Source organism: Mandrillus leucophaeus, unplaced genomic scaffold, assembly GCF_000951045.1.
Source record: "Mandrillus leucophaeus isolate KB7577 unplaced genomic scaffold, Mleu.le_1.0 Scaffold928, whole genome shotgun sequence".
Classification (NCBI taxonomy): domain Eukaryota; kingdom Metazoa; phylum Chordata; class Mammalia; order Primates; family Cercopithecidae; genus Mandrillus; species Mandrillus leucophaeus.
Genome location: NW_012110119.1, coordinates 781,997 through 809,604, shown reverse-complemented (window position 1 = coordinate 809,604; position 27,608 = coordinate 781,997). Strand labels below are relative to the sequence as shown.

At 33.3% G+C, this 27,608-nt stretch overlaps 1 protein-coding gene across 1 annotated transcript; it reads right to left on the bottom strand.

The window, feature by feature from the left end:
- Nucleotides 1-411: 411 nt before the first annotated feature.
- Nucleotides 412-27,070, bottom strand: LOC105532035 (chromosome unknown open reading frame, human C8orf88). Its single transcript, XM_011970101.1, has 6 exons — nt 26,926-27,070; nt 22,163-22,261; nt 20,381-20,454; nt 12,912-12,987; nt 3,061-3,167; nt 412-1,366 (listed from the first exon to the last, which is right to left on the bottom strand). Exons 2-6 carry the CDS (start codon nt 22,233-22,235, stop codon nt 1,343-1,345), a joined length of 354 nt encoding a protein of 117 aa, XP_011825491.1. The 5' UTR covers nt 22,236-22,261; nt 26,926-27,070; the 3' UTR covers nt 412-1,342.
- Between the last annotated feature and the right edge of the window lie 538 nt (nt 27,071-27,608).

Here is a 27,608-nt window from a genome sequence, read left to right as displayed (position 1 = left end):
GTAGGGCCAAAAAAAAAAAGAAAAAGAATAAAGAAAAAACTGAGACCTAAGTATAAATATCTCATTTTAAAGTAAACAATAAGTTTATAGTTAACCAAGATTTTTTTTTCTATTTGAAAACCCATTTTCCTAAAGAACAAAGTAGTAAAAAAAAAAAAAAAAAAAAAAAGAAAAGAGGTCACCAAAAGACCAAGATAGGAAACGTAACATGGAATACAAGCTTGAATCTGGGAAACAAGCTCAAAAATCAGCGGGAAAAAAAAAGTACTGGTTTTAGAAGTTCAAAATTCAGTGAAACAAACTTTTTGCCAATAGACCTAGGGATATGAGAAATAGAATTAGGGAGAGTTTACACTTACCTATATATCAGCAGATTTTTCTGGAAGAAATCCTTTTTTTTTTTTTTTTAACAACAGTAACATCCAGAGTGACAAATTGCAGGAGATTTAATGTATAAAATTTCTAGGAATTAAAAGCTTAAACTCAAAAATTCTTCATCCATATATGTTATAAGAAATTATAGAATTAAAACTTAATGTACGTCAATTATTTTCAAATGTCCAAATTCTTTTGGAAAAAAAATATCAGTTTTACTTTGAAATTGCTCAACTTCTGCTATTCATATGGTCTGATTAGTGACATAAGTAGCAGCTGTTTTTCAACTTCAGTTTCATTCACTACCATTGTTTCCAAATTATCAATCTCTGCTATTAATTATGAATTTAAGACCATATTATTATCAAAAACCTAGAGACCAATCATATACCTGAAAAGAAATACCCATTAAAAATTCTCCCTCCTGTCATTGAGAACTATGCATTGAACATTCTGAATCATTCTAAGCCTCTGAAGAGACTGTAATGATCCATTCATGAGCTGGTATGAAATCAGTGGGAAGCAGAACAACAAAAGCAACTTTAAAAGCAACAAGAAATTATGTACCATATATACACTGTAGCAAATATTTTATATTTGAGAGTCTTTACAGCTTACATTTCCATTCCATTATTACAAGTGATGAAAAACAAAAAATTGCAAGTAGTACGCAAATTATAAATATACAGTCTTCCCACTTCACTAACCAAATTCCTACTTTCCAGTGTAACTTCCCAATTTATGCAGGAAACCTCCTGCAAGGCTGAAACTGATTAGAAAATTCTTTATAGTTTAAAATAGCTCTTTCTCATTTTTAGAAAAGTCAAATAGTCAACCATCAAAATTAAGAATAAATTGAATTGTCACAGTCCATTACAGTTATTGTTGCTAGATCCACCTCATTTGCAGATGTCCAAACTATAAAATGAATAATTCTTTCTCTTCAAATTCATCTGTTCTTAAAATGCTACTTAAAACTTTGGTTGTTTTCCTGTAATATAAAAGAAAAAGTTAATTTACCAATTGATTGAATACGGTTTTTACTAATTAGTTCATCAAACCAAATACTGTGAATGTACCAGGTGTTTACAGATTTAAATGCATGTTAACATAGAAACTATTAAAGTAACTAGAACTGTCAAGTAACAAAATGGCTCATGTTTTAAAAATATATGTAATTCATTTTAAAATATATTAAATTGTATCCCAAACCTGTTGTTCTGTTTCTGTGGCACCTAGTTTTAAAAAATGTATCAATGTGTAAATCAAAAGTAAAATGAATTCTAATGTGTAAGTTTGTTTTAAAAAGTGTATGTCAAGCTTTTATTTACACAATAAAATGTTATTAAAGGTGGAAAGTCTACAAATGAAACAGTGACTATAGTTTATATAGCACTGAAGTTTATATTTATTCTTACAGACCATGGATTACATATCCCAAAGATCTTTGAACAGGTGGAAAAGTTGAAATATCAAGTACATTTTTTCTTATTTAATATTCCTGTATGAGAAGTATTATACAAAATTTTAATTCCTGCTTTAATTAACTTTAAAAAGAATTGGCTAGAGATTTAAAGTTAGGGAGTTTAAGAAATATTAACATAAACTATGAACAACATAACGTTTTTTTTAAATTATAATTTGAGGAAAAAAATACTATGAATTCCAAAGAATTAGAATACCAAAAATGGAGATAGGAGGTAGTACCATATATCTCCCATTTGAACTTTTCTCAGTATACCTATATCCTGAATCTCATATCAGAAGAGTCCTAGCTGCCTTTACCTATATAAAGGTATTTACGAAAACTCTAATAGAAAGTTAAATTCCAGTCAAATGTAAGTAGAGACCATAAAGAATGGGAATCATTTACTAAGAGCAAATGAGAGAAAAGTATCATACTCAGTAATCTCATGCATTATTTTATTAATCCTAACAGTCAGAGATTATCATCCTTATCAGCAACTGCAAAACTAAGGTTCAATGACGTTAAGTGACTTGTCCAAGTTTGAACTGCCAGTACACAGAATGGAGCTACAATTTGAAGCCATGTCTGATGACAAAATCCATGTCCTTTCCATGAATATCCTAAGAGATGCATGTATGTATTCATTATGTGTATTTATTTAGATGGAATTTGATAAAGTAACAGAAATATAAAGGGCTAAGAACAGCAAAGACATGTTAAAGAAAAATACATGAGATGATTTGTTATAATGTATAAAAAGACTAATTGAACAGAATGGATAGCCCATTAACAGACCATGCATATATTGCCACAAAGATGTCAGAGAAGTACCATTTCAATAAATATTTTTTAAATGACTGGATAGCCATGTAGAAAAAGGTAAAACTTGATGCCCACCTCACATCATAGAATAAAATTAATTCCAGGTGGCAAATATAATTTAATTGAAAAAATAAAACTTTTAGAGTATTGGATAATATTTTCATGACCTTCCAATTAAAAATATTTCTTAAACAAAATACAGCTATTCCATTCTAATTTTTAGACAGTTACTTTATAATAATTGGTTTATTATACCTTTAGATTTTTGTAGTTTTCTGAATTACCTGTATCTTATAATAAGGAAGGTTAAAAATCTAGAGGTAGAGTCTGATGAAAATGTTAAAGAAAAATATTTTTAATATAATATTACAATACAAACTTAGAAAACTACTTACTGGTTTTTGCAGTACAATGGGATGATCAGGCAGAAAGTCTGGTTTTTTTCTGCAGATGGAAACACTTGAGAGCTTCAACAGGAAATCTCTGCTGTATTTAATTCTCTCTGTAGATATTAAACATCAAATGTAATGTTATGAAATGTAGAGCTGTCTAGATCACTTTTTGGTTTATGTTTTTTCTGGATGTCCTCTGTTATTTTATAAAATGATGAGTAGTGTGTCTATGCAAAAGAGGAGGAGAAAAAAGCCTTGAAAAGCATCTACTGCCTCCAATTCTCCTTTTACATAGAAAGAAAACCAAGTAACCAAGGAAAAATGAAAGAAATATAATTAGGAAAATGGGGAATGCATGGCTTTTTTCATCTGGTTATTCAGGTCTAGTAAAATGATCTTCTATAAAGTATAACCACAGTAAAAACTATTAGGCAATTCAGATCCTGCCAAAATGTTACTTTAATGAGCCTATCAAGTCTCAATCAATACTAAAAACTTAACACAATAAAAATAAATTCAATTCGAGAAACATTTATTGTACATCTTACTATGTATCAGGAACTGTGCTAGGTAATAATGAATAGGACCCAAGATAGGGCCCTTATCTTCAAGGAGAACAATGTTTCAAATATCTGCCGATTTCAAATCAGAAATGATTACCAGAAACGATCACCAAGACAGATTATATGCTGTCCCAGAAGGCAATGGAATAATATGTTTAATGTTCTAAAAGAAAAGAACAGTAACCAAGAATTTCATGTCCAGTGGGGGGAAAAAACTGCTCAGAAATGCATGTGAAGGAAAGACATTTTCAGATAAAGTAAAATTGAAAGAATTCATCACCAGCAGATGTGATCTTCAAGAAATACTAAAGGAAGTTCTACAGGCTGAAGGGAATTATACTAGATGGAAACTTTACTATTGAGAAATAAAGAGCAAAAGAGATGATAAATAGGTGGGTAAGTATAACAGATTCCTTTTTTTCTCTAAGTTTTGTTTTAAGAAATATGTATTACTGTTAAAGCAAAAGCAGCCACAGATAATATATAGATGAAGGATGTGGCTATGTTTCAATACATTTTTATTTATAAAAACAGGAATTGGTCTGTAAGCCATAGTTTACTGACCCCCTAAACATTACATTAAAGACTACAAATTGACAGAGTAGATTTAAAAAATAAGAAGACCCTAGCATATGTTGTCTACAAGAGACACATATTAAATATAAAGGCATATAAGTTGAAAGTAAATGGATATAAAAAATGCAAAGACTAGGAATAAGAAGGGTTGAATTACTATCCTATCTTCCTATCAACTAACAGGTAACAATTATCAATGTGTTGTTCCTAATACACAGTTCTGAAATACATCAAGGAAAATTTAACTTATCAGAAATTTTGGGTCTGGCTTCTTTCATGTAACATTTTTGAGGTTCATCCTTAATCTGGAACATTCTATGTAGCCAAACCATCAATCAAGTGTGAGAACAGAATAAAGATATTTTCAAATACACAAACTCAAAGAATTCACCAACCCAATACCCTTTTTTCATGAAACTCCTGGAGAATGTACTTGAGCAAAATAAGGACATAAATCAATAAAGAAGAAAACATAAAACTCAAGAAATGGAGGTAAGTGATGTCAGGTAAAACAGCCAAGTAGAGAATTCTAAAAGTCTTTCCTCCACAAAAACAAGTATGCTCATAAAAACTGTCAGAATCAACTTTCTCAGAACCCCGGACTCTAACCCAAAGCCTGTAAAAACCAGGGGAATGCTTAGTGAACAAAAAAATAGCTAAATTTGGGAAAAAAATTGTGGCATTTAACTTACCTGGGACCATCCCCCAGATAGGCCATGGCCTTGAAAACAACAGCCCTCATTACTTTTACAGGTTCCCAGAACTGGAGGGAGTAGTACAGACTTCATTCTCAAAAAATTATGATTATTTGTTTTGACCTTTCTGGTGGTTCCCTGAGGAACCATTCTGAGAAGCTTGCCTGTACTTCACATCTAACTAAGAATTCTCCTAGCATTAAAGCTGCTGCCCAAAATCCATTTGTCCAAACATTTACAGGAAAATGTATTAGTTGCTTCCACCTGAGACAAGGGATAACAATTGGAGCAAACATTAGGCATACCAAAAAGCTTGGGAGGAAAAACTGAAAAAACAAGATGCTTTGAGGAAGAAGGGCACTGAAAGAATCCCAAATATTCTTTATAGAAGCCCACATGCATGTCAAAGCTAGGCTCATGTTCACAGAAAAACTTGAGAAGATCCTAAGCACTCACTCCTGGCTGACTTTCAGATTCCTACCAAGCAGGAAATGAAGGTGAAGGCAGAATTAAGGCAATACATCAAAATACATAGAGGCCTTATGCAAAGGCTGAAAGAGGGGCTTCTTTGTTTTTCAGTTTGGTATGGTTCTACTCATTGAAGGAAATTATGTAAAATCACTAGCTGACCACTAAGATAACATAATAGAGACTTCCATGGTCATTCATGACAAAGAATATAGATTTTACAGTATTAGTTTGGAAAAGTCACTAAGCTAACAACAACTACTACAACAAAGAGCAACAACAAACCCAAGGGAAGAAAGAAAATCTGATTTCCAGAGCAGCCACATTATAACATTCAAAATGTCCAGTTCTCAACCACCACAACAAAAATTATAAAGCACGCAATGAATGAAGAAAGTATGGGCTCATTCATTGGAAAAAAAGAAATAGAAATTTTCACCAAGGAAGCCAAGACATTGAATTTACTTGAGAAAGACTTTCAATAAACTATTTTAAATATGCTCAAAGAGCTAAAGAAAATTATGAGAGGAGTGTCTCATTAAATAGAGCATATCTATAAAGAGATGGAACTTATAAGAAGCCAGATAGAAATTATTGAGAAGTACAATAACAGAAGTGAAAAATTCACAAGAGGGTTTCAACAGCAGATTTGAGCAGGCAGAAGAAAGAATCAGCAAATTTAAAAGTAATTCAATTGACATTATTCAGTCTGAGGAGCAGAAAGAAAAAATAATAAAGAAAATGAACAGAGTCTAAGACACTTATGGGTTACCATCAAGCATACCAACAAATATATAATGGAAGTGCCAGGAGGAGAGAGAGAAAAAGGAGAAGAAATGGTATTTGAAGAAATCGTGGCATAACCTTTCCAAAATTTATCAACAAAAAAAGAATCTATACATCTAAGAAGTTCAACAAACTACAAATAGAATGCAGACAACCCCCAACTTATGATGGTTTGACTTACAATTGTTTGACTTTATGATGATGTGAAAGCAATTCAAGGTTTCAGACTTTAAGCACTGGTGATTCTCTGACCAAAGACTCTCTGGGCCAAAGACTCTCATACCAACTTATTATATTTTCAACTTATGATGGGTTTATTGGGAAGTAATCCCACCATAAGTTAAGGAGCATCTATCTGTATACTAAAAGAGATTCTTCACACAGATACATCGTAATCAATCTGTTAAAGTCAACGAAAATCTTGACGTCAGAAAGACAGTAGCAATTCATCACTTTACAAGGGATTCTCTATCAGATAAACAGCTGATTTCTCATCAGAAACCATGGATGTCAGAAGTCATGGGATGACATATTTAAAGTGCTGAAATCAAAAAACGTGTCAATCAAAAAATCTATATCTGACAAAAGCTCCTTCAAAAATGAAGCAGAAATGGAGACATTCACAGATAACCAAATACTGACAGAGTTTACTGCTTGTAAACCTGTCTTACAAGAAATGCTAAAGGGAATCTTTCAGACTTAAAGGATAGTACGCGACTAAAATCCACATGAGGAAATAACACCAGTAAATGTAACTACACAGGCAAATATAAAAGTATCAATAAATTTTCAGTATGAAATTCATCCTTTTCTCCTATATGATTTAAAAGACAAGTGCATAAAAATGCGTAATTATAAATCTAGGTCAATAGATGACAGAATGTGTATAAAGATGTAATTTATGACAATAACAACATAAAGGTGACTTTAGAGATCTATATAGGAGCAATGTTTCATATAACATTGGAAGTAAGTTGATATTAATTCAAACTAGTTTGTTATATATTAAATTAATACCCAACACAGCAATTAGGAACATAAAAAATATAGTAAACTAAAAGGAAATAAAAATAATACACTAGAAAATATCTATTAAACACAAAAAACAGTAATGGAGGAATCAAGTAACAAAAAAAGACATACAGAAGACAAATAGCAAAATAGGAGGATTGAGTCCTTTTTAAATCAGTTAATTACATTAAATGTAAATGCACTAACTTTTTCAATTATTATAAAAGGCAGAGATTGGTAGAATGAATTTTTTAAAATCATCTCATTATATTCTGTCCAAAAGAGACTCATTTTAGATCCAATGACAAAAACAAGTTGAAACTGAAAGACTGTAAAAGATATTCAATTCAAGCAGTAACCAAAAGACAGCTGAAGGGAGTATACTAATATTAGACAAAAATAGACATTAAGACAAAAATTGTTATAAGAGACAATGGACATTTATACAATGATAAAAGCATCAATTAATCAAGAAGATATAACAATTATAAGCACATGTATACCCAACAACGAAAGAAAAACACAGAATTAAGCATAGAAATGGACATTTTAACATTAGTAACTGGAGACTACAATATTCCACGCTCAATATTGGATAGGAAAACTTAACAGAAGATCAACAAGGAAACAGAACATGAACACTACAATCCAACTAACCTAATTACATATATACAACACTTTACCCAACAACAGCAGAATATACATTCTTCTGAAGTACACATGGAACCAGAGCACGCATGTTCCACACACATGGAACATTCTCCGGGATGAACTCATATGTTAGCCCACAAAACAGTCTCAATAAATTTAAAAAGATTCAAATCATACAAAGTATGCCCTATGACAACACTGAAATAAAACTAGAAATCAAAACCAGAAGTAAACTGGAAAATTCACCACTATGTGTAAATTAAAACACACTCTTATACAACCAATGCATCAAAGAATAAACAACAGGGGACTTAGAAAATATGTGACAAATGAAACAAAGTCACAACATATCAAAATTTATGAGATGAAGCAAAAACAGTGTTCAGAGCATAGTTTATAGCTATAAACGTCTTATTAAAAAAGAAGAAATAACTCAGTATCTAACATTACACACTAAGGAACTAGGAGAAAAGAGCAAACTAAATCAAATACTAGAAAAAATGAACTAAATAATAAAGATCAGAGTGAAGATAAATGAAATAGAGAATATAAAAAACAACAGAGAAAATCAGCAAAACCAAAAGTTGGTTATTTGAAAAGACAAAAACTAACAAACCTTTACCAAGACTGATTAGGAAAAAAATGACTCAAATTACTAAAATCATAAACAACAGTGGTCTTGCATCCTGCAACTTTAATTTATTTTTATTAGCTCTAATAGTTCATGTGAATTCCCTAGGATCTTCTATATATACAGATGCTTCTCAACTTACAATGGAGTTATATCCTAATAAACCCATTTTAAGTTAAAAATAGCAAAAGATGAAAATGCATGGCTAACTAGGAGTGGCACCTTGCTGATGCTGCCCAGCATCATGAGAAAAGTACAGTTTCTACTGAACAGATATTGTTTTTGAACTATTGTAAAATAAAAAAATTATAGGTCAAACCATCCTAATTGGTGATCATCTGGGTAGGACTGTGTTCTCTGTGAATAGAGATGCTTTTACTTCATCTTTCCCAATTTAAATACCATTTATTTCTTTTTCTTGCCTAATTGCTATGGCTAGAACTTTCAACATAACATTGAATAAAAACAGTGAAAGTGGACACCTTATCTTGTTCTTGATAGCATGTTTTGTCAAATGCTTTTTCTTCAATTGAGATGATCATGTGCTTTTCCCTGAATCTTGTTACTTTGGTGTGTTATTACTTATTTTGATATGTTGACTCACCCTTGCATTATTGAGATTAATCCCACTTGGACATGGTATTACTGATTTTGATATGTTGACTCACCCTTGCATTATTGAGATTAATCCCACTTGGACATGGTATATAATCTTTTTGCTATGTTTATAGTAAAAAGTTGTTAGTATTTTATTGAGGATTTTTGTATCTATATTTGAAGGGATATTGACTATAGTTTTCTTTTCTTCTAATGTCTTTGGCTTTGGGTATCAGAATAACACTGGCCTCACTGGAAGTGTTACCCCTCTTCATATTTTTTGGGAGTAGTTTGAGGATTAGTGTTAACTGTTCTTTAAATGTTTAGTAGACTTTACTGGTGAGAAGCCATCTAGTCCCGAACTTTTCTTTGTTGCGAGGTTTTTAATTACTGATACAATCTTCTTACTTGCTACAGGTTTGCTCAGATTTTCTATTTCTTCTTGAGTTAGTTTTGGTAAATTCTGTGTTCCTAATAACTTGTATTTTATCTAGGTTATCTAGGTTTTGGCATACAACTAACTGTTCATAATAGTCTCATAATATTTTTCATTTTCATAAATTCATAGTAATGTTCCCCATGAAATAAATTTATTTTATATATGATCAATGAATAACAAAAAGATTCCATTTACAATAACATCAAAAAGAATACAGTACTTAGGAATAAATTTAACCAAGGAGGTATATGACTTGTACACCAAAAACTGTAAAATATTGCTAAAATAACTTAAAGAATACCTAAATGGGAAGATTTCTTATGTTTATGGATTGTGAGATTTAATATTGTTAAGTTGGCAATATTCCTCTCGAAGTGATCTATAGATTCAATGCTATCCCTATCAAATTTCTAATGGCCTCTTTTGCAGACATGGAAACATCTTAAAATATCAAATGGAACTGCAAAGACCCCTAAATAGCCAAAACAATTTGGAAAAAGAACAAAGTTGGAAGACTTAACACTTCCCAATTTTAATAGTTACTACAAAGCTATAGTAATCAAAAAAGTGTGATACTGACGTAAGGACAGGCATATAAAACAGGAGAACAGAATTAAGAGTCCAGGAATAAACACATTAAACACATACACCTATGGTCAACTGATTTTCAACGAAGGTGCCAAGACCATTCAATGAAAAAAGAATAGCTTGTTTTACAAATTATGATGGGACAAGTGGATACACACATGACAAACAATGAAGCTGGACTTTTATTTCCCATCATATGTAAAAATTAACTGAAAATAGATCAAAGACCTAAATGCAAGAGCTAAAACTATAAAACTCTTAGAATGAAACAGGGGTAAATCTTAATGACCTTAGATTTGGCAATGACTTCTTAGATCTGACACCAAAAACATGAGCAACAAAAGGAAAAACAGTTAAAATTCATCAAAGCTAAAAAAATTTGTGCATTAAAACACACTATCAAGAGAATAACACAAGCTCCAGTAGAGAATGAAAAGGCAACATATATATATATATATATATATATATATGCACACAGTGGAAAGAGAACAGTAGCAGGAAGGAGAATAACAGATAATAGATAAGAGTCTAATATCCCGAAGTCTTGTAACTCAATAACAAAACAACTCAATAACAAACAACCCTGTTAAAATATTGTTAAACAACTTGAATAAAGGATGTATCCAAAAAACAAATAGAAATAGCCAACAAGCACACGAAAAAACAGTATCATAATCATAAGAAAATGCAAATCAAAACCATAATGAGATACCACTTGTCACCCACTAGGATTGCTTATAATAAAAAGATAAAATAATACCAAGAATATTGAGAGATGGGAAACCCTAGTACCTTGCAACTAAGAATGTAAAACGGTAGAACTGCTGTGAAAAACAATTTGGCAGTTCCTTAAAATGTTAAAACACAGAACTACCAATGATCCAGCAAGTCGGCTCCTAGGTATATGCCTGAGAGAAATGAAAACAAGTGTTGAAACAAAAACTTGTATGCAAATGTCCACAGCAATATTATTCACAATAGCCAAAGAATGAAAACAACTCAAATGTGTATCAGTTGAGAAATGGATAAACAAAATGTGGTATAATCCACACAATGGAATATTATTTAGTCATAAAAAATAAAGTATTAATAGTGCTAAAACATGATGAACCTTGAAAACCTTATGGAAAGTGATAGAAGCCAGACACAAAAGGTCACATATTGTTCACAAGAGAAAAGTAAATGTGATGGATATCTCAATCACTCTTATTTGATCATTACACATTGTACATAGTAATCAAAATATCACATGTACTCTCAATTATTTTGATATAAAATATGTACAGCTATTATATATCAATTTAAAAAATAAATTGAAAAAAGTGACATATTGTATGATTCCATTTATATGATATGGCCAGATAGCTAAATCCAAAGAGACAGAAATAGATTAGTGTCTACCACACGGCCTAAGTAGAGAGAAGAGAAAGTAGTAACAGCTTAATGAGTATGAGGTTTCTCTCTAGGGTGATAAAAATGTCCTGGAATTAGTAGTGTTGTACAACATTGTGAATGTACTAAAAGCCATTTAATTGTATATTTTAAAATGGTTAAAATGGTGACTGGGTGAACTCCACTTCAATTTTTTAAAAAAGAAACCAAAGGATTATAAAGGGATATCCCAAGATAATAGCAAAGGTCCACTCCAGAAAAATAGCTGTACAGCAGTACTAAAGAACAACTAGTCCATATTGGAACAGGATTATGGAATATTCTGAAAGGAATGTCCCATCTAAGAAAAAAAAGAACTGATATACTTGAGCATAAATAGTATACACAAGTGTGGCAGAGTTGTTGGAGCATTTTAAGAAAAGAGTTAACAATAGATAACACAGAAACATAAGGCAAACATTCACTTTAGAAAAAATGATAAATTGTATAAAAAGGGAGATATGCACCTCTTGGCTAAGCAGTTATATTTTACACAGTCACAGTAGTATAAAGAGTGAGTAACATTTTAATTGAAACTTGTTAAATAACTACGTGGTGGGGAGATGAAAGGGTGAAGAACTGAAGGAACTGATGTGAGAGACTTAAGTTCTCATTTACCAAGATAAAACATCAATATAAAGTTTTCAAAAATTGAGAAATTTGGAAATACTTGTATTTAGAAATATGCGGATAAATATTAGAAGAAAAAATTAATCGTCTCTTCATACTTCAAACTTTTAAACTACATAACATTAATTGACAAAAATTTGGAAACTAAATTAAATAATTTTATTTTATTTTTAAAATAGGTAGTGTGGGAGAGACTATTGGTTCTCCCCTAGAGCAGTTCTTTCTTTTTGTTTCAGTAATAGAATTAACTGTATTGCTAAAGACTATGTTTCCCAGTCTACCCTGCCAGTAGGCACAGTATGACCAAGTTCTGGCAATGTGATGTAAGTGGAAGTACTATGTGCAACTTCTGGGTCATAATCTTAAGGCAAACTTCCTTCCCCCTTTCCTCCTTCCTAATGGCTACACAGGAACATCATGGCAGGAACAGAGGCAGTTATCTTGGGACCATGAGATGGAAGCCATGTGTTGATGGCATAGTAATAAGATAAGAGAACAGTGGGAAAATAGAAACTTCACAGGGCAAAATCATTACAACAGTTCAGAATTTTACATGATACAGAAAATCTAGTAATAAACTCCTATCTTGTTTAAGCCATTGTATTCTGGTCTCTCCTTGAAAGCAGTCAAACTGGTAGCCTGACTCATATAGATAGAAATCAATCTAAAAATATATAATAAAATTTCATATAATATAGGTTTGCATCTAAGCGATACAGTAATATTAACTGTATATGAATGCTAAGACTCCTTCAATGATAAAATTGGGAATTATGATAAAATTTTACCTTTTTTAACTGGAGACTGATGTTGCTGTTGTTCATTAAGACCTTGAGAAAAGGCTTGCATTCCATTCGTCTTACACTGGTAAACATGAAGAAAATAAACTTTTTAACTCATGTTTTAAAATTTTATATAATTAGTGTAACTACCCAAAAATATTTTCCTAATAATATACGCATTTAGTAGGAGCTAAGTAACAAGCAATCATTATAAGTCTGCTTATTTAAAATGAGCAACAAAAACATCTTTCAAAATATATTCACATATAGCTACAGTTTTTGGCATTATTATAATTATTATTGAAAAGGAATATAAAACTAAAGATGAATTTTATTGTCCTAAAGATAAATAATTCCACAGTCATTAAAAGTACTTTTTTCTTGACAAAAATGCCATTTGGAAAAAAAATTTAATAGATGAAAACAAAACATTTTTATTCACAAAAATTCTGCAAGAATACTCTTTACTCTTTTAATCTCTGAAGTAAAGACTGATGTCGCTTTATAAGCCTATGGACTATTTCACCTAATGCCTTGGAAATAAGAGAAATAAGAAAAATTGATGTTATCCAATGAGACAAAGAAAATCAGAAACACTGGCAGAGTTCTATGTCTTGAAGAGAGACGCCTTAGTGCAGAGATTTTCCAGTCTCACTTGCAAGACCATCTTTGTTATAAGATTGGCTAAGCTAATCTGATATTTTAAAAATTCATTTTTACCTAAATCCTTTTCTTCTGATCCCATACTCACCAGGACATACTCAGATTCAATTTAGCTTTCCATAAATCTCCCTAGAAGTAAACAATATACCAGTTGTACCAATAAGAGGAACCCAGAACATAAGACATCAAGATTTCTCATTATAAAATAATTGGTGTTCTGATTTTATAAATCAGTTTTACAAACTTGGTTAATACTATCTACCCCTGAGAGATTATCTCCTCTTGTGCTGACAAAAATCAGTTTGCAAACCATCCCTGAATTAAGGTAAATCTCAATGAAAGTAGGTTTCTTTGGAAACATCTATCCTTAAAAATAAATATCTGTGCTCCATCAATCATTGTATTGACAAGTTGTAAGCCATTCCTTAAATTTCTGTGAATGTTAACTACTCCACCTAAAGGCAGTAGGACTAATTATCTAATGCTGACACAATAAAGTCTATGGAGATAATTCCACACTATTGAAACAAGAATGGCATCAGAAAAAAAATCACGTTTTAGTAGAGCTTTTTAAGTAGAGATAGAAAAAATGGAAAATGCCTAAGATGTGGGTTCTCCAAAGTTCTTCTAGACTGTTGTATTTAATTAACTATAAAATGGTATTCTAAAAATTAAAAAAAAGACTATTTCTTACCTCTGGAAATTTTAGCAGATGCACATTTCACTAAGTGTGTAACATCTACTTAAATGCAAGATCTAAAATCAGACTTGAAGGTAAAATTGTACTTTGTCATGTCTGTACATATTAAAAACTTAAAATACTGATTATTTCAAAGAATAGCATGTAAAAAGTACACCTACAAAAAGTTTTATACAGTGATTATCTATAAGTTATCTCACTTAATTATAATCCTATAAGGAATAAGGCAAGTGTTATGATCACTACGTTATGGGTAAGGAAAATCAGACCAGAAAAGTTTGGTGACCAAGCCAAAAGTACACAGATAAGAAACAGCTGAGCTAGGTTTTGAAACTCAAAGCTACTATGTAAATTTGTGAAGGGTATGCATCTAAAGGGTTATCATTCACCACATAAATGTTGTATATTTTCTAGCAGATAGCAGCAAAGTATCTTACTCAAAAAAACAAAAACAAACAAACAAACAAAAAACACGTGTATTTTCTATAATTTTTCATTCCTCTTCTAATTCTTGCAAAGTTGCCAAATGGGTAGTAGTGGACCTGTTAAACTCATCCATTTAACAAACACAGAGTGCCTATGACATGACAAGCACTGTGCTTTGTGTCAGGAAATACAAAGATGAACATGACATTCCAGTATCTGTTCTCAGAGACTCACAAACTAAAAGGCAGAAAAATAAAAAAGCAAATCATAATAAAATCTGAGAAGCTCTGTAATAAAGATATGCAGAAAGTACAATAAAAGAACTGAGTCAGGGTATCAAACTTGGCTTAGAAATGCCAGGAAAGGCTTTACATAGGAGATGATGCTTATATTGACTCTTGAAGGATCAGTAGGAGTTAGACTGGCAAACTAATGAAAAATTAATGTTTATGGAATAAAAGAATAGCCTTGTACTGAAGAGCACAGGAAAATATGGCTAGTTCAGGAAATGGAAAAGGTTAAACAGAGGAGTAAAGCAGGATAAGCATCAAGTTTCTTACAATTTTATTCAAATCAAGTGCTCTTTGTAATGGTACAATTCCCCAATATGCATGCTCAGAAGTTCTATTTAGACTTTTTGTATTTTTTTGAGACAGTGTCTCACTCTGTCACCCAGGCTGGAGTACAGTGCCACGATCATAGGTCACTGTAACCTTGAACTCCTGAGCTCAAGTCAGTCTCCCAATTCAGCCTCCTGAGGAGCTAGGACTACAGGCATATACCACCATATCCAGCTACTTTTCAAAAGTTTTTGTAGAGACAAGATCTTGCTACATTGCCCAGGCTGGTCTCAAACTCCTGGGCTCAAGTGATCCTTCCATCTCAGCCTTCCAAAGTGCTAGGACTACAAGTGTAAGCACCCCACCTGGCCCTTTTATATTCTATAGCAAGAAAGTTCCCAGCCTCTGTCACTCATCTTAAACAATTGTATACCACTGAGATCAGGAAAGAGAATAAGAAGAGACAAATGCATATCACTCTCTATTCCTGGAATGAAAAGTTAAAGTGCGAGATTTCTAGGCAACATCAAAAGACAAAAGGTAAACAGGAAAAAAATTACAATTCGTATCTTAAATAGTTTCACCTAAAAGAGCTCCCAGGAAACAATTTAAAAAAAATAAAAAAGCCTATAGAAGAGAATGGGCAAAGGACAAGAAACGGTAACACAGAGGAGAGGAAATCCAAATGACTCTGAAACAGATCAAAGTTAGCCACAAATTCTTGATACTCTTCTCATCAAGAGGTAAATTCTGTATCTCCTTCACTTAAATCTTGGCAAGATCTATGACTGCTCCTACCAATATACATTTCAGAAGTGACACAGTGCTAGTTTCCAATCCCAGATATTAAGAGGCTGGCAACTTCTATCTCCTGTCCCTTTGAACATTAGTCTTGGAACCCACATGTAGTGTTATAAGAAGCCCAAGCCACTTAGAAAGGCCATTTGTAGGTGCTCATTCCAGTTCATAGTACCAGCTGAGCTCCAAGCCAATGGCCAGTATTAACTGACAGCCATGTGAGTGAGTCATTTTCATCATCCAGTCCAGTCAAGCCTTTAGCTGTCTTAGATGCTATCTGACTTCAACTACATGACTATACTAAAGTGAGATATGGCCAGCTGAGTTCAGTCATCCCAGGAGACCATGAAAGAAAACAATAAGCTGTTGTTTTAATCCAAAATTTTCAAATACTTTGTTATGAAGAAATAATGAAAAATAGGTTAAAGAAAGTTGTTCATAAAGGAAGATAATACCAGATACAGCCATGGATTTACACAAAGAAATAAAAAGTTCTGGAAAGTCAATAAATGAAAGTAAAATAAAATTATTTCAGTTTTTAAAGTTAAAAGATAACACAGAAAGAAAAAAACATTAGTAATGATTGTGTGTTTACAGTCCAAACAAAAGTAAAATTATTATCATAATAAGCACAAGAACGGAAGGGTGGTCTCCATAAAAAGTTACTAGATCTAATAACTGAGTTTAACAAAATCACTATACAAAATCAATTATATTTCTAAACCCTAGCAACCAACCAGTAAAATTTAAAATTTACAAAAAAATACCATTTACAATACTATCGAAATATCCGAAACACTTATAAATTGCATAAATTACGTTCAAAAGCTCTATGCTGGAAAATACAAAGAATCAAGGGATATGTCAAGTTAACAGATCATAAGATGTCAATTCTTCCCATATTAATCTATAAATTCAATCAAAATGCCAATAGACTTTTTTGTAGAAAATGACAAACTCACTTAAAATTTATATGCAAATACAAAAGACCTAGAATTGTAAAGATAAATTTTAGAAACAAAGTTAGTGACCTTTCATAACCTGGTTTCAAGACTTATCATAAAGCTACAGTAGACTATAAAGTGTAATATTGACATAAAGGTAGACATAAATCAACAGAACATAACAGAGTTTTGAAATAAATCAATGCATGTGTGATATACTGGTTTTTCAAGGAACTTTTGCAGTTCAATAATAAAAAGACAACTCAAATAACAGAAATAAGCAAAAAGACATGAATAGGCACTCTACCAAAAAATAAAAATTTAAAGAAAGAAACAGGAAAAGAAAAACACAGATGTCAGAGAAGTTCATGATAAGAATCTCAATCTCACTAAACATTAAGAAAATGTTAAATACAATGAGATACCACTACTAACACACTAAAATGGCTAAAAATAAAAAGATCGACCATACTAATGTTGGCAAGGCTGTGAAGCATCTGGAGCTCCCTCATATTACTGATGAGAAGGTAAAATGGCACAACCACTTTGGAAAACATTTTATGATATAAAGCTAAACAAACTTACTATATGATATATTAATTCCACTCCTGGATAGTATGTGCATTTCCACACAAAGATTTGTACATGATAGTCTATAGTAGCATTACTCATAATATCCAAAAACTAGATACAATCCAATGTTCATCAACTGATTAATAAACAAATTGTTGTATATTTACAGTAGGATATTATTCCACATTAAAAAAAAACTACTGATATATACAACATGAAAGGATCTCATAAACATAATGCTGAGCAAAAGAACCCCAGCACCAAGGAATACACATTATATTTTTCATTTATATGAAACTCTAGAACAGTAAAAACTAACTGATCTATCATTAAAAGAAGCAGATCAGTGGATGTATGGGGCAGGAAGGAGGGCAAGGGGTTAGTGTTAAGGGTAAGTGGTAAATTACTGCAAGGGGATATAAGGACATTTTGGAGGAAGATGGAAGATTTTCATTGTGGGGTTCATTACATGGGATAAATATTTCTCAAAACTCACTGAACAAATGAGTTCACTTTACTATATGCAAACTATACCTCAATAAAGGTGGTTTGAAAATATATCAAGTATCTCTAACATAGGTTCTACTAGCGTTTGCATTATAATTGAAGCAGCAGACACAATTGTACATTTAGAAGTAATTTAACTGCATAATTTGATTTTTCTCTATAAAACTGCAATGTTAACATATTAATTTTTCACATATAAAGTAAAAGAAGGTCAATGGTTCCAAAAAGTAATGAATATTATTGTTGTATTTAATTAGGGAAATGTTAGCTGCTAGAACAAATAAAACATTTCTATGACTTATAGAAAACTCATAATAAAGCCAGAATAATTAAGACATCATGATATTGATTATACAGTGATAAAATATGATCACTAGAACAAAGAGCCCAGAAAAGATATGTGTATATGAAAAATTATTATATAATTAAGATTCCACTGATTTATAGGATAAATTATTCAATAAATTATGCTTTACAATCAGTAGCTTATAGGAGAAAATCTAGATTTCTATCTTATACCATCCAAAAAATCACCTTTAGGTAGACTACACACCTAAATATGAAAGCAAAACTTCAAAGCTTTTGGAAGAATATATAGGAAAATATCTTTTAATTTTGGAAATGGGAAGGCTTCTTAAAAGTGAAATCCCAAAGAAAAACATTGATAATATCATTATATTAATATTTAAAACTTTTAAACAAAAAATGCCACACAAAAAATGACTCTCTAACAGACCATATTCCTGGAAAAGAAAATATTTTTATGCACATAAGAAAAATAATTAGAATCCAGAACATATTTTAAAAGTATATAAATCAAAAAGAAGAAAATCCAGGAAAAATGGGATAATAATATGAATTGGCAATTCACAAAAGAAGAAATCCAAATGGTCAAACTAAACATATGAAAAGACGCTCTACTTCACAAGTAATAGAGAATTAAAAATTAAAACCAACCAAAATATATAATTTCTCATCTACTGTCTCACCCAATGTTCAAGTCTGACAATAGTAAGGTGAGGACGTAGAAAAATCAGAGCCCCTGTTCATACAAATTGCTTTGAAGAGTAATTTGGCAGCATCTAAAAGTTGAAATTAAGAATACTTAGTAATTCTACTCTAATTTTATGCCACAGAAAACTTCTCAAACATATAAAAATGAAATATATAGATGGCAGTCACAATAGCATTTATTATAATATAGAAACAAGTGCCCATCAACAGAAAATGGAAAAAAATGTTGTATAGTCCCATATATTAAAAGATTATTCTATATCAGTTCATATTTAACTGCTTTATTCATTGTAAAGTTGCCTAGTATTCCATTTACAAATATACTTATGGTTGTGCATGCATAGTCTATTCGTGGATAAGAAATAGTATCGAGAGGCCGGGCACAGTGGCTCAAGCCTGTAATCCCAACACTTTGGGAGGCCAAGGCAGGCAGATCACCTGAGGTTGGAAGTTCAAGACCAGCCTGGCCAATATGGTGAAACTCCATCATGAAAAAAAAAAATTAGCTGGGCATCGTGGCGGGTGCCTATAATCCCAGCTACTCAGGAGGCTGAGGCAGGAGAATCGCTTGAACCCTGGAGGCGGAGGTTGCAGTAAGTCGAGATCGTGCCATTGCACTCCAGCCTGGGCAACAAGAGAGAAACTCTGTCTCAAAAACAAAACAAAACAAAACAAAACAAAAAAGACAGAGAGAGAAAGAATTAGTATCTAGGTAAGGAACTGGTACAATGCATCTGGATAAGAAACTGGTGCAATGCTTACTTCTGATCAGAGGAAATAAGAGACTGGGACAGAGATTGGAGGGAAACTTTTCAATAAATGTCATTTTGTATATTTTGAATTTTAAACTTTGTGACTAATTTACTTAGTCAAAAAATTAAAATTTGTAATAAAATGTTAAAGCAAAGATGACAAAATCCTATTTATGTAAAACAAATAAAACAATTCTATTTGTCATAGCAAAAGTACAAATACATTCATGGAAAAAATAAACTGAGGATAGTTATCTATGGGCAGGATGGGAAGGAAATAGGATGGTAGAAGCATATATATAGGGTTTATAACTATATGTTAAGTTTCTTTCTTTAAACTTTTTTAAAGCAAATATAGCAAAACGTTTAGACTTAAAAATGCTGGGTGACAGATAAATGGGTGTTACATTCTTTTTAACATATGTACATAAATTTTTAAAAAGTATATAAAGCATAGTATCTGGCACACAATAACCATCTAACATACGTTACTTTCCAACCTATAATATTTCTTTTTGTTATAATTTCTAAAACTTACTCTGCTAACTCCACTTTGTATGCACTGAGTGTTGCATGGATATTCATTTTGAAAGTTGAAAGGAAACACTGCTCCTGTTAGGAGAGGAAGAAAACGATTTTATATATCTATTATTTCAATAAATAATATAATCAACTAAAAAGCTTAAGTATCCAGGATATTCTTGGCACCATTTTGAAATGTGTTCCGATAGTTCATTTATTCAACATTCATCCAATCTTATGAAGTATCTGATGCTGTGTTAAAAGGATGGGCATACAAACATGAAAAGAGTTCAGAGATAAGAGTTTACAGTCTATTTTAAAAGACAAGCTCATATATAATGATTATAATATAATTTGATAAGCAGTAAGCTTATTGAGAGATTTAGAGAAAGTACTACACCAAGCGGAGTGGGTTTGGGGTATCACAAAGGTTTCACAACATTAAGTAATTAAATCTGAATCTAAAAGAAAAAGTAAATGATTCCTTTAGGGATCTGAGATGGCCAGGGAGTATGTAAGTGTGTTAAGAAACACCAAAATTATTTTCTGATTTACTAGACTTTTCTGCCTAATAATCCCCTACTCTCTTGTCTGGATCTTAAGAAGGTACAACCAAATAAGATACCAGGGCTACCTGCCCACCTTGTATCCCCTTTCATTCTCATTCTTTCATGTAACAGTGTTGGAGAGAAATCAGTGAAAAATTGGATCTTCAGAGATGAAGTGGGGTGGGAGTTGCTGGAAAAAGTCTGGTCACAGAAAAGAGCTGCTGCAATGGTTTTACATTCTTTCCTTTAGGATAAAATTTGAGACTTGACCCTACACAACCACTTCCACTGCATCAGAAGTATACAGAATCAGCATTACTCAGCTATGGTACCAGAAGATTCATTAATTTCACTTATCTGACATAAGTCACAGGCATATTGAGAGCAAACATGACCAAAGTGAAGATTATCTTCCTTGAAGGATCCAATGATGGGAAAATGAACACAGGATTGAAACTGGAGCCTCTTCTACCTTTTTTGCTTCATCTGTAAACTCAATAAAATATCTGTATTTTCCCATTTCTAAGTAGTAAGTTAATTCAGCTGAATACATAGACTAAGAAAAAGTTTAAAAAGTTGTATGTGTATCACCTAAAGTAGACACAGAAGCCATTCTACCAATAAGTAATGAATACAATTAAAAGACTTATATTCCAATTTGGAAGTTAAATACTAGGTATTTCAGGAGTTTGTCCAAAAGAATATCTTCATGGGCAAAAGAAAAACATTTTAGAATGTTTAAAATAGATTTTTTGAAATTAGATCTGTTCCAGTTCAAACACAGCAATAACTTCTATCAGAGTACAAGTATGACACAACTACTACAGAACCTTTAAGATTTATGCTAATTTTTTTGGCATTTGAGTATGTCATTATTCTTTTAAAAGGTTAAACTATCTCTCCAGCATGACTGCCCTGCAGTGATCATAATCACAGGGCACAATTTTTACTGGGTGTATCACTCTGACCAGAAGCCAGAAGCCTACAAAAATGAGACATGAAAAAAAACACACACACAAAAAGTTACTTTCAGTCAAGGGTTATTCTTCCTACCTTTGTTGGTCTGGTAGACTACAGATTGGTAGGTAATTAAGAATCTTTTTCCTTCAGGAATACTTATAAACTCTTAGTTTTCATTATTTCTTTAAATATCCACCTGAAACAATTGCTTTATATATTATTTAGCTTTTCAAATACTAATTAGTCATTAATACATTAATATTTAAAGAACTGTATAATCTATTACTCACCTGGGGGAGAAGTCAGATGACGAACAGGTCTTGCTGGTTGAAGCGGTTTACCAATTAATTTTTTGGTTTCCATTGTCACAAAGACCTTGAGGTTCCATACTAGAAGATGAAAAAATACATTTTTATCTTTTGGACGAAACAATCAAGATGCTTTACATATATACAAATAACCACATCTTTTTTTAAGATGCCTATTTTACAAGTTAAAGTGGAAAATACAAACACAAAAAAGCATTTAATATGCAATACTCAGACTCCTTTTATAGCATTTGTCATAGTTAAACATTCTCTCTTTAAAACATTTTCTTTCCTTAACTTTACTGACTCTATATTTCTTTTTGTTTTTCTTTTCTTTTGAGGCAGAATCTCACTCTGTCACCCAGGCTGGACTGCAGTGGCACAATCATAGCTCACTTCAACTTAAAGCTCCTGGGCTCAAGAGATCCTCCTGCCTTAGCCTTCCAAATAGTTGGGATTACAGGCATGAACCACTAGGCCCGGTTAATACATTTCTTTTAAAGATGGGGTCTCACTGTGTTGCCCTGGCTATGTTCTTTTGGTTTGTTTCCTATTTCTTTGATTGTCTCTTCTAACTTCCTTCACTGATTCCTCTTCTCCTGTCTTTCTTCCAAATTTGGCTTTGGTCTTCTTAGCTAAAACTCATCTACGCTCATGGCTGCAACTTCCCATCTACATGATAAATATGCCCTAATTTATACTTCCAGAATCCACTTCTCTTTTAAACTCAAGTTCTATTTTTCTCATTGTCTAATAATATTTCAATTTATATATTATCACAGGTACCTCAAATTCAACATATCTAAAATCTAATTAATAACTTTAACTCCTGTATTCCTTTAAAGTCATCACCAACTCCCTTGGACCACACTTGATAAAACTGCCTTCAATTTGATGGGTTAAATTAGAGCCTCTGATTCCAGTATCAGTCTTTAATTTCTGTTCATGCTACTTCCAAAATATTAACGTTATTTTCTTTCATCATATATTTGGACATTTAAGTGTTTTGTCTATAGTTTCCTCACTATCTCGGCTGTTCTTCTTCCAAATAGCTATTTATCTGTCAAGACCAAGATCAAGCTCTTGCCACTTCCTTGGAAAATATCCCCCTGGCTCAACAGGTAAGGTTAAATAAAATAGTCTACATGAAATTCTCTAATAATAAAATAATAATAGCAATAATAATAATTCTTCCTTCCTTATATTCCTCCTCCACTAGTCCCTACTGTATTTTATCAATTTTCCTAAAATATATCATAGTAAATATATTACATGTCTACTTGATTGGACTATCAGTTAGTTGAGGCCACAAAAACCAGACCTTATTTATTTTTGTATTCTAGTATCTGCAACATAGATTTATTAAATAAACTCTATAAATGTTAAGTACCTCATCACTGCAACTAAAATCTAACACCTGTATGGGAGACAAGATTTCCAAATTTTGATGCCCATCAAGACAAAGTCAAAAACAAAACTCCACTTGATTTTGCACCTGCTTATCCAGAAATAATTGTAACCATATGATATTAAGAAAATCATACGTCTAAGTGCCTGTTTCCCCAAGTATAAGATAGAGCTAGTAACCCTTTAAGTTCCCAGAAATGCTTTATCCTATTTTTAAAGTATCTTTGGACATGTATAATTCAAATGTTAAAATTATAAACTTATAAACAACCTCTCAAAATTAGGAATGGTAACTAAGCACCCAAAAGTTACTATTTGGAGATAACCCAGCAAGTACTTCAAGTTAATACCAACCCAGCTTTGTAATGTGTCTGTTAACTACTATTTCAACGTGGCAATTAACAACCTCTAAACAAAGCTAATGCTCTCTGTACTTTTTGTGCAATACAACTGGATATAACAAGATGTTAAAAAAAAGTTATAAGCACAAGTAGAAAAAAATACTTCAAATAAATAGTTATTAATATTTTCTATGTGGAAGAGTATATTTAAAATAAGGACCAAAAAGCAACCTAATATACATTGCTTTATTTGATGTTTATCCTATTTATTTTAGTTAAGACCCCAATACTAGTATGTAGTAACTTTCCATCCTATTCCCAACATGAAACTAGTGAATCAGAATACAATAGAATAGAGTACTTTGGCACACACTTCGTTGTTTTTCATTGCTCAGCTGAAATTTAGTTGTAGGTTGTTAAATCTTTTCCAATTGCTGAGCAAGACAAATCCACAGTATTCAAACTAGGGATTTTCAAGAGTTGGGGATTAGGAACTCCATTATATGACGTTGCAACACAAGTAAATAAAAAATAAAGCTCTTTTGGTGCCACCTACCCTTCAATTTACAGTAGGAAAGATACAGCAATGACTCCCTGTATATAAATCCACATCAGTTAAGGAAATTAGAAAAGATGGTGTCATTCAGTACTCTGTTTAGTTTTTTTTTTTTTTAAAAAGTAAACTATGCCTGCATGGAAACACTGACATCATAGGGGACAAGTTTGGGATTACAATGCATACTACATTCCACTATCATGTTAATTAATGAAAGACGTTAAGTATTTATAAAAGTAATTATTATTGTAAAACTGATTCACAGGATTATAATTAAGGCAGAACTCCATAAACTAAAACCTAATTCTCAGTTTAGTTAAAAATAATAGACTTAACTGCACTACAAAGTCATTATACTAAATAAATTCAGTCTTAAACTCTAATGCCTGCTTCATATATGGAATGTAGAGATCAAAAAGTTTCCCTTGAAGCTACTGGTACTACCTAGAGTAGGCATGTATGATATCAACTATTCAAAACACAGTTACAAAATAAACAGAATCCTGCCTACAACATTGGGTAGCAAGTAGTCAGCCAATCATAAGGTTGTAATATGTAAATTTTAAAATGTAAATGTATAGTTTTGTGGTATAAATGTTTTTTAAAGGATATTTTGATCCGATGTCTCCAAAAAACTTTCTATTAATACATGCTGAGAAATGGTTGCTGATAGTGTTTTTCAAGTTCACATGCACTTAACAAATCATCTTTAAAGGCCAAGTTGTATGAATAGAATATTGGTAAATTAGTTATTTACAGTTGCTATTCTACATCTGGCAATATTAACTATATCTTAGGTTCCTTTTCTGTTTTAAAAAATTTACCTAAGTATGAATCTTCAGGCCTTATCAGTCCTGATATTACCAATAAACCTAGAATTGTCTAAAATACAATGGGATAATAAGCAGATATACTGACCAATTTGGCCAAAATCTTATTAATCTAATTTTTTGATTAAGAACCATTTTTAAGGTCCTACTACATACTAAATATAATTTCATTTAATTTTGAGCCATATATGAACTGTGGGAGAAAATTATTATTAGTCCCACTTTACAGATAAGAAACCTGAGGCTCAGAAAAATAAGAGACATGCCCAAGTCCACACAGCTACTAAGTGCTAGATGTTAGGATCTGACTACAAAGTTCACACCTTTATATCAAAACTTGCCTATTTGTTACATAAAAGAAAGATATCTGACTGTCCACTTATTACATGTGGACACTGCGTGTACAGATTTAAAAATTAATGTGAAAAGTAACATTTATTTATAAGGCCATGCAGAATAAATTGGTATATGCTAGAAATATCCATTTCCTCAATTTACTATTTTTCTTAGAATACTAAATAAATTAGGGAGTACTGTGCTTTCCTCACGCTACAGACGTGGTATTTGTGGTATACTGCCATATTAACCATAGGTCACAGCATATGAAACATACTATGCATTGGTTTTAGTAGCTGAGTACTATACTTAAACTCCAATATAAATTCTAGTCTTCTTTGAAAAGTACTCATGCTTCTGCCGTTGAGAAATAAGATCATATGAAGTGAAATGATGAAATGAAAAGACCATATTTGCATTTACCTTGTGTATATTTCCCATATGATAACCAGATAAAATTTCATCTCAATTTCCAACTTCAAAACATTACAAAGTTAGGATTCCTTGAAACCAAATGCTACTTGTAAGTAAGCTGCTCACACTGACAAAATGATAAAGAGAAACATACAGGAAATATCAGGGAGTAAGAAATAAACCACCTATGACTCAAGTGGTGAAAGACATTTCACGTTCCACATACCTAGTTGCACTATTAAGGAAAAATTAAAACGAAAATATCAAAAACCTAGAAGCTAGGAGAGTTCCAACATATTTTCCATTTCATGCCTTCTCTTTATAACTAATTTAATTTTTTGTTTGGTCTATTTGAGGGATTTCTCAAAACAAACACAATTGAACATTTAGATGGGCTAAAGGTGTCTGTGATTACTTTAGTATGTAACTGTCCCTTCTGTAGCTTTGACTAAAACACCAGCAATGAAAACCTTGTGCCACCGGGTGTAGGGGGGCAAATCGTCTTGAAAGCCTCCCACCGCCTGGCAGCAGGTGCTGGGGCAGAGCCAAGGGGAGCTGTGTACTTAGCTCCTTTTTTGGCGATGGCTTTGGTCTCGGCCACTTGCCCCTCTATCGGGCTCCCCCGGCCCCCTACACTTTCCTTCCCCTCATCCGACGCGCTCGCTCCCATCCCACTCCCACTTCAGGGTCCACAGGAGACTGAAGGGGCCCTCAGAGATTTCCCGACCCACCTCAGAGCTTCTCTCCCTCGCTTCAACTTTCCCGGGGGTCGGGCCTGGGAGACGGCGCCCACCCGCCTCCTCCACACCGCGGGGCCCGACTTCCGTCCCCCAGTGTCGCTCATCCTCCCCAGCCACTTACCGACTCAAGATCCACGAGGATTTCGGGGCAGCAGCGTCGCCGCGCTCAGCCCAGACGAGGAGGCCGAGCGCCCCGCTGCCCGTCGGGGAACGGCTCCTGCCGCTGGTCCGCTGGCTGACCGCGGTGGCGGCGGCGGGGGGCGGGGCGGGAGGCGGCTCCGAGGGGCACGAGGCGGGCCCAGGTCGGGCGCGGGGCGTGGCCTCGGGCGCTGAGCCTCGAGAGCCGCCGCACGCCCGGGATGGTAGAACCGTTGAAAAGGTGGCGCGCGCTTCCCCGGGCGCGCTAGGCGCGTGGGGTTAGGGCGGCGCCACCAGGAGCCGGTTGTCGAGGTCAGGAGGCCGCGACTGAGGCACTGCTGACAGCCTAGCACTGGACAAGGCGCGCCCTCGTGAACGGCCTTCGGGACCCCAGACCGTGGCCCTGCTTGTGCGAAGACTAGGAGGCGCCAGGCGGGCCGCCTGCTGGGGGCTTGGCGGCGGGGTCCAGGCAGGGTCTGTGAGGGAGGCCTCCTCTGTGAGGGAGGCCGCCTCTGTGAGGGAGACCGCCGTCGTGCTGACGACTGAGCACACAGGACTCCTCTCCCCCGTCAGAGCTGCTGGCAGGCCCAGCTTTCCCCTTGGTCCATTTAGTGGGTGCCGGGATTTGGGTTGGCAGGGAGGAACATGTTTGAGACATGGTTTACC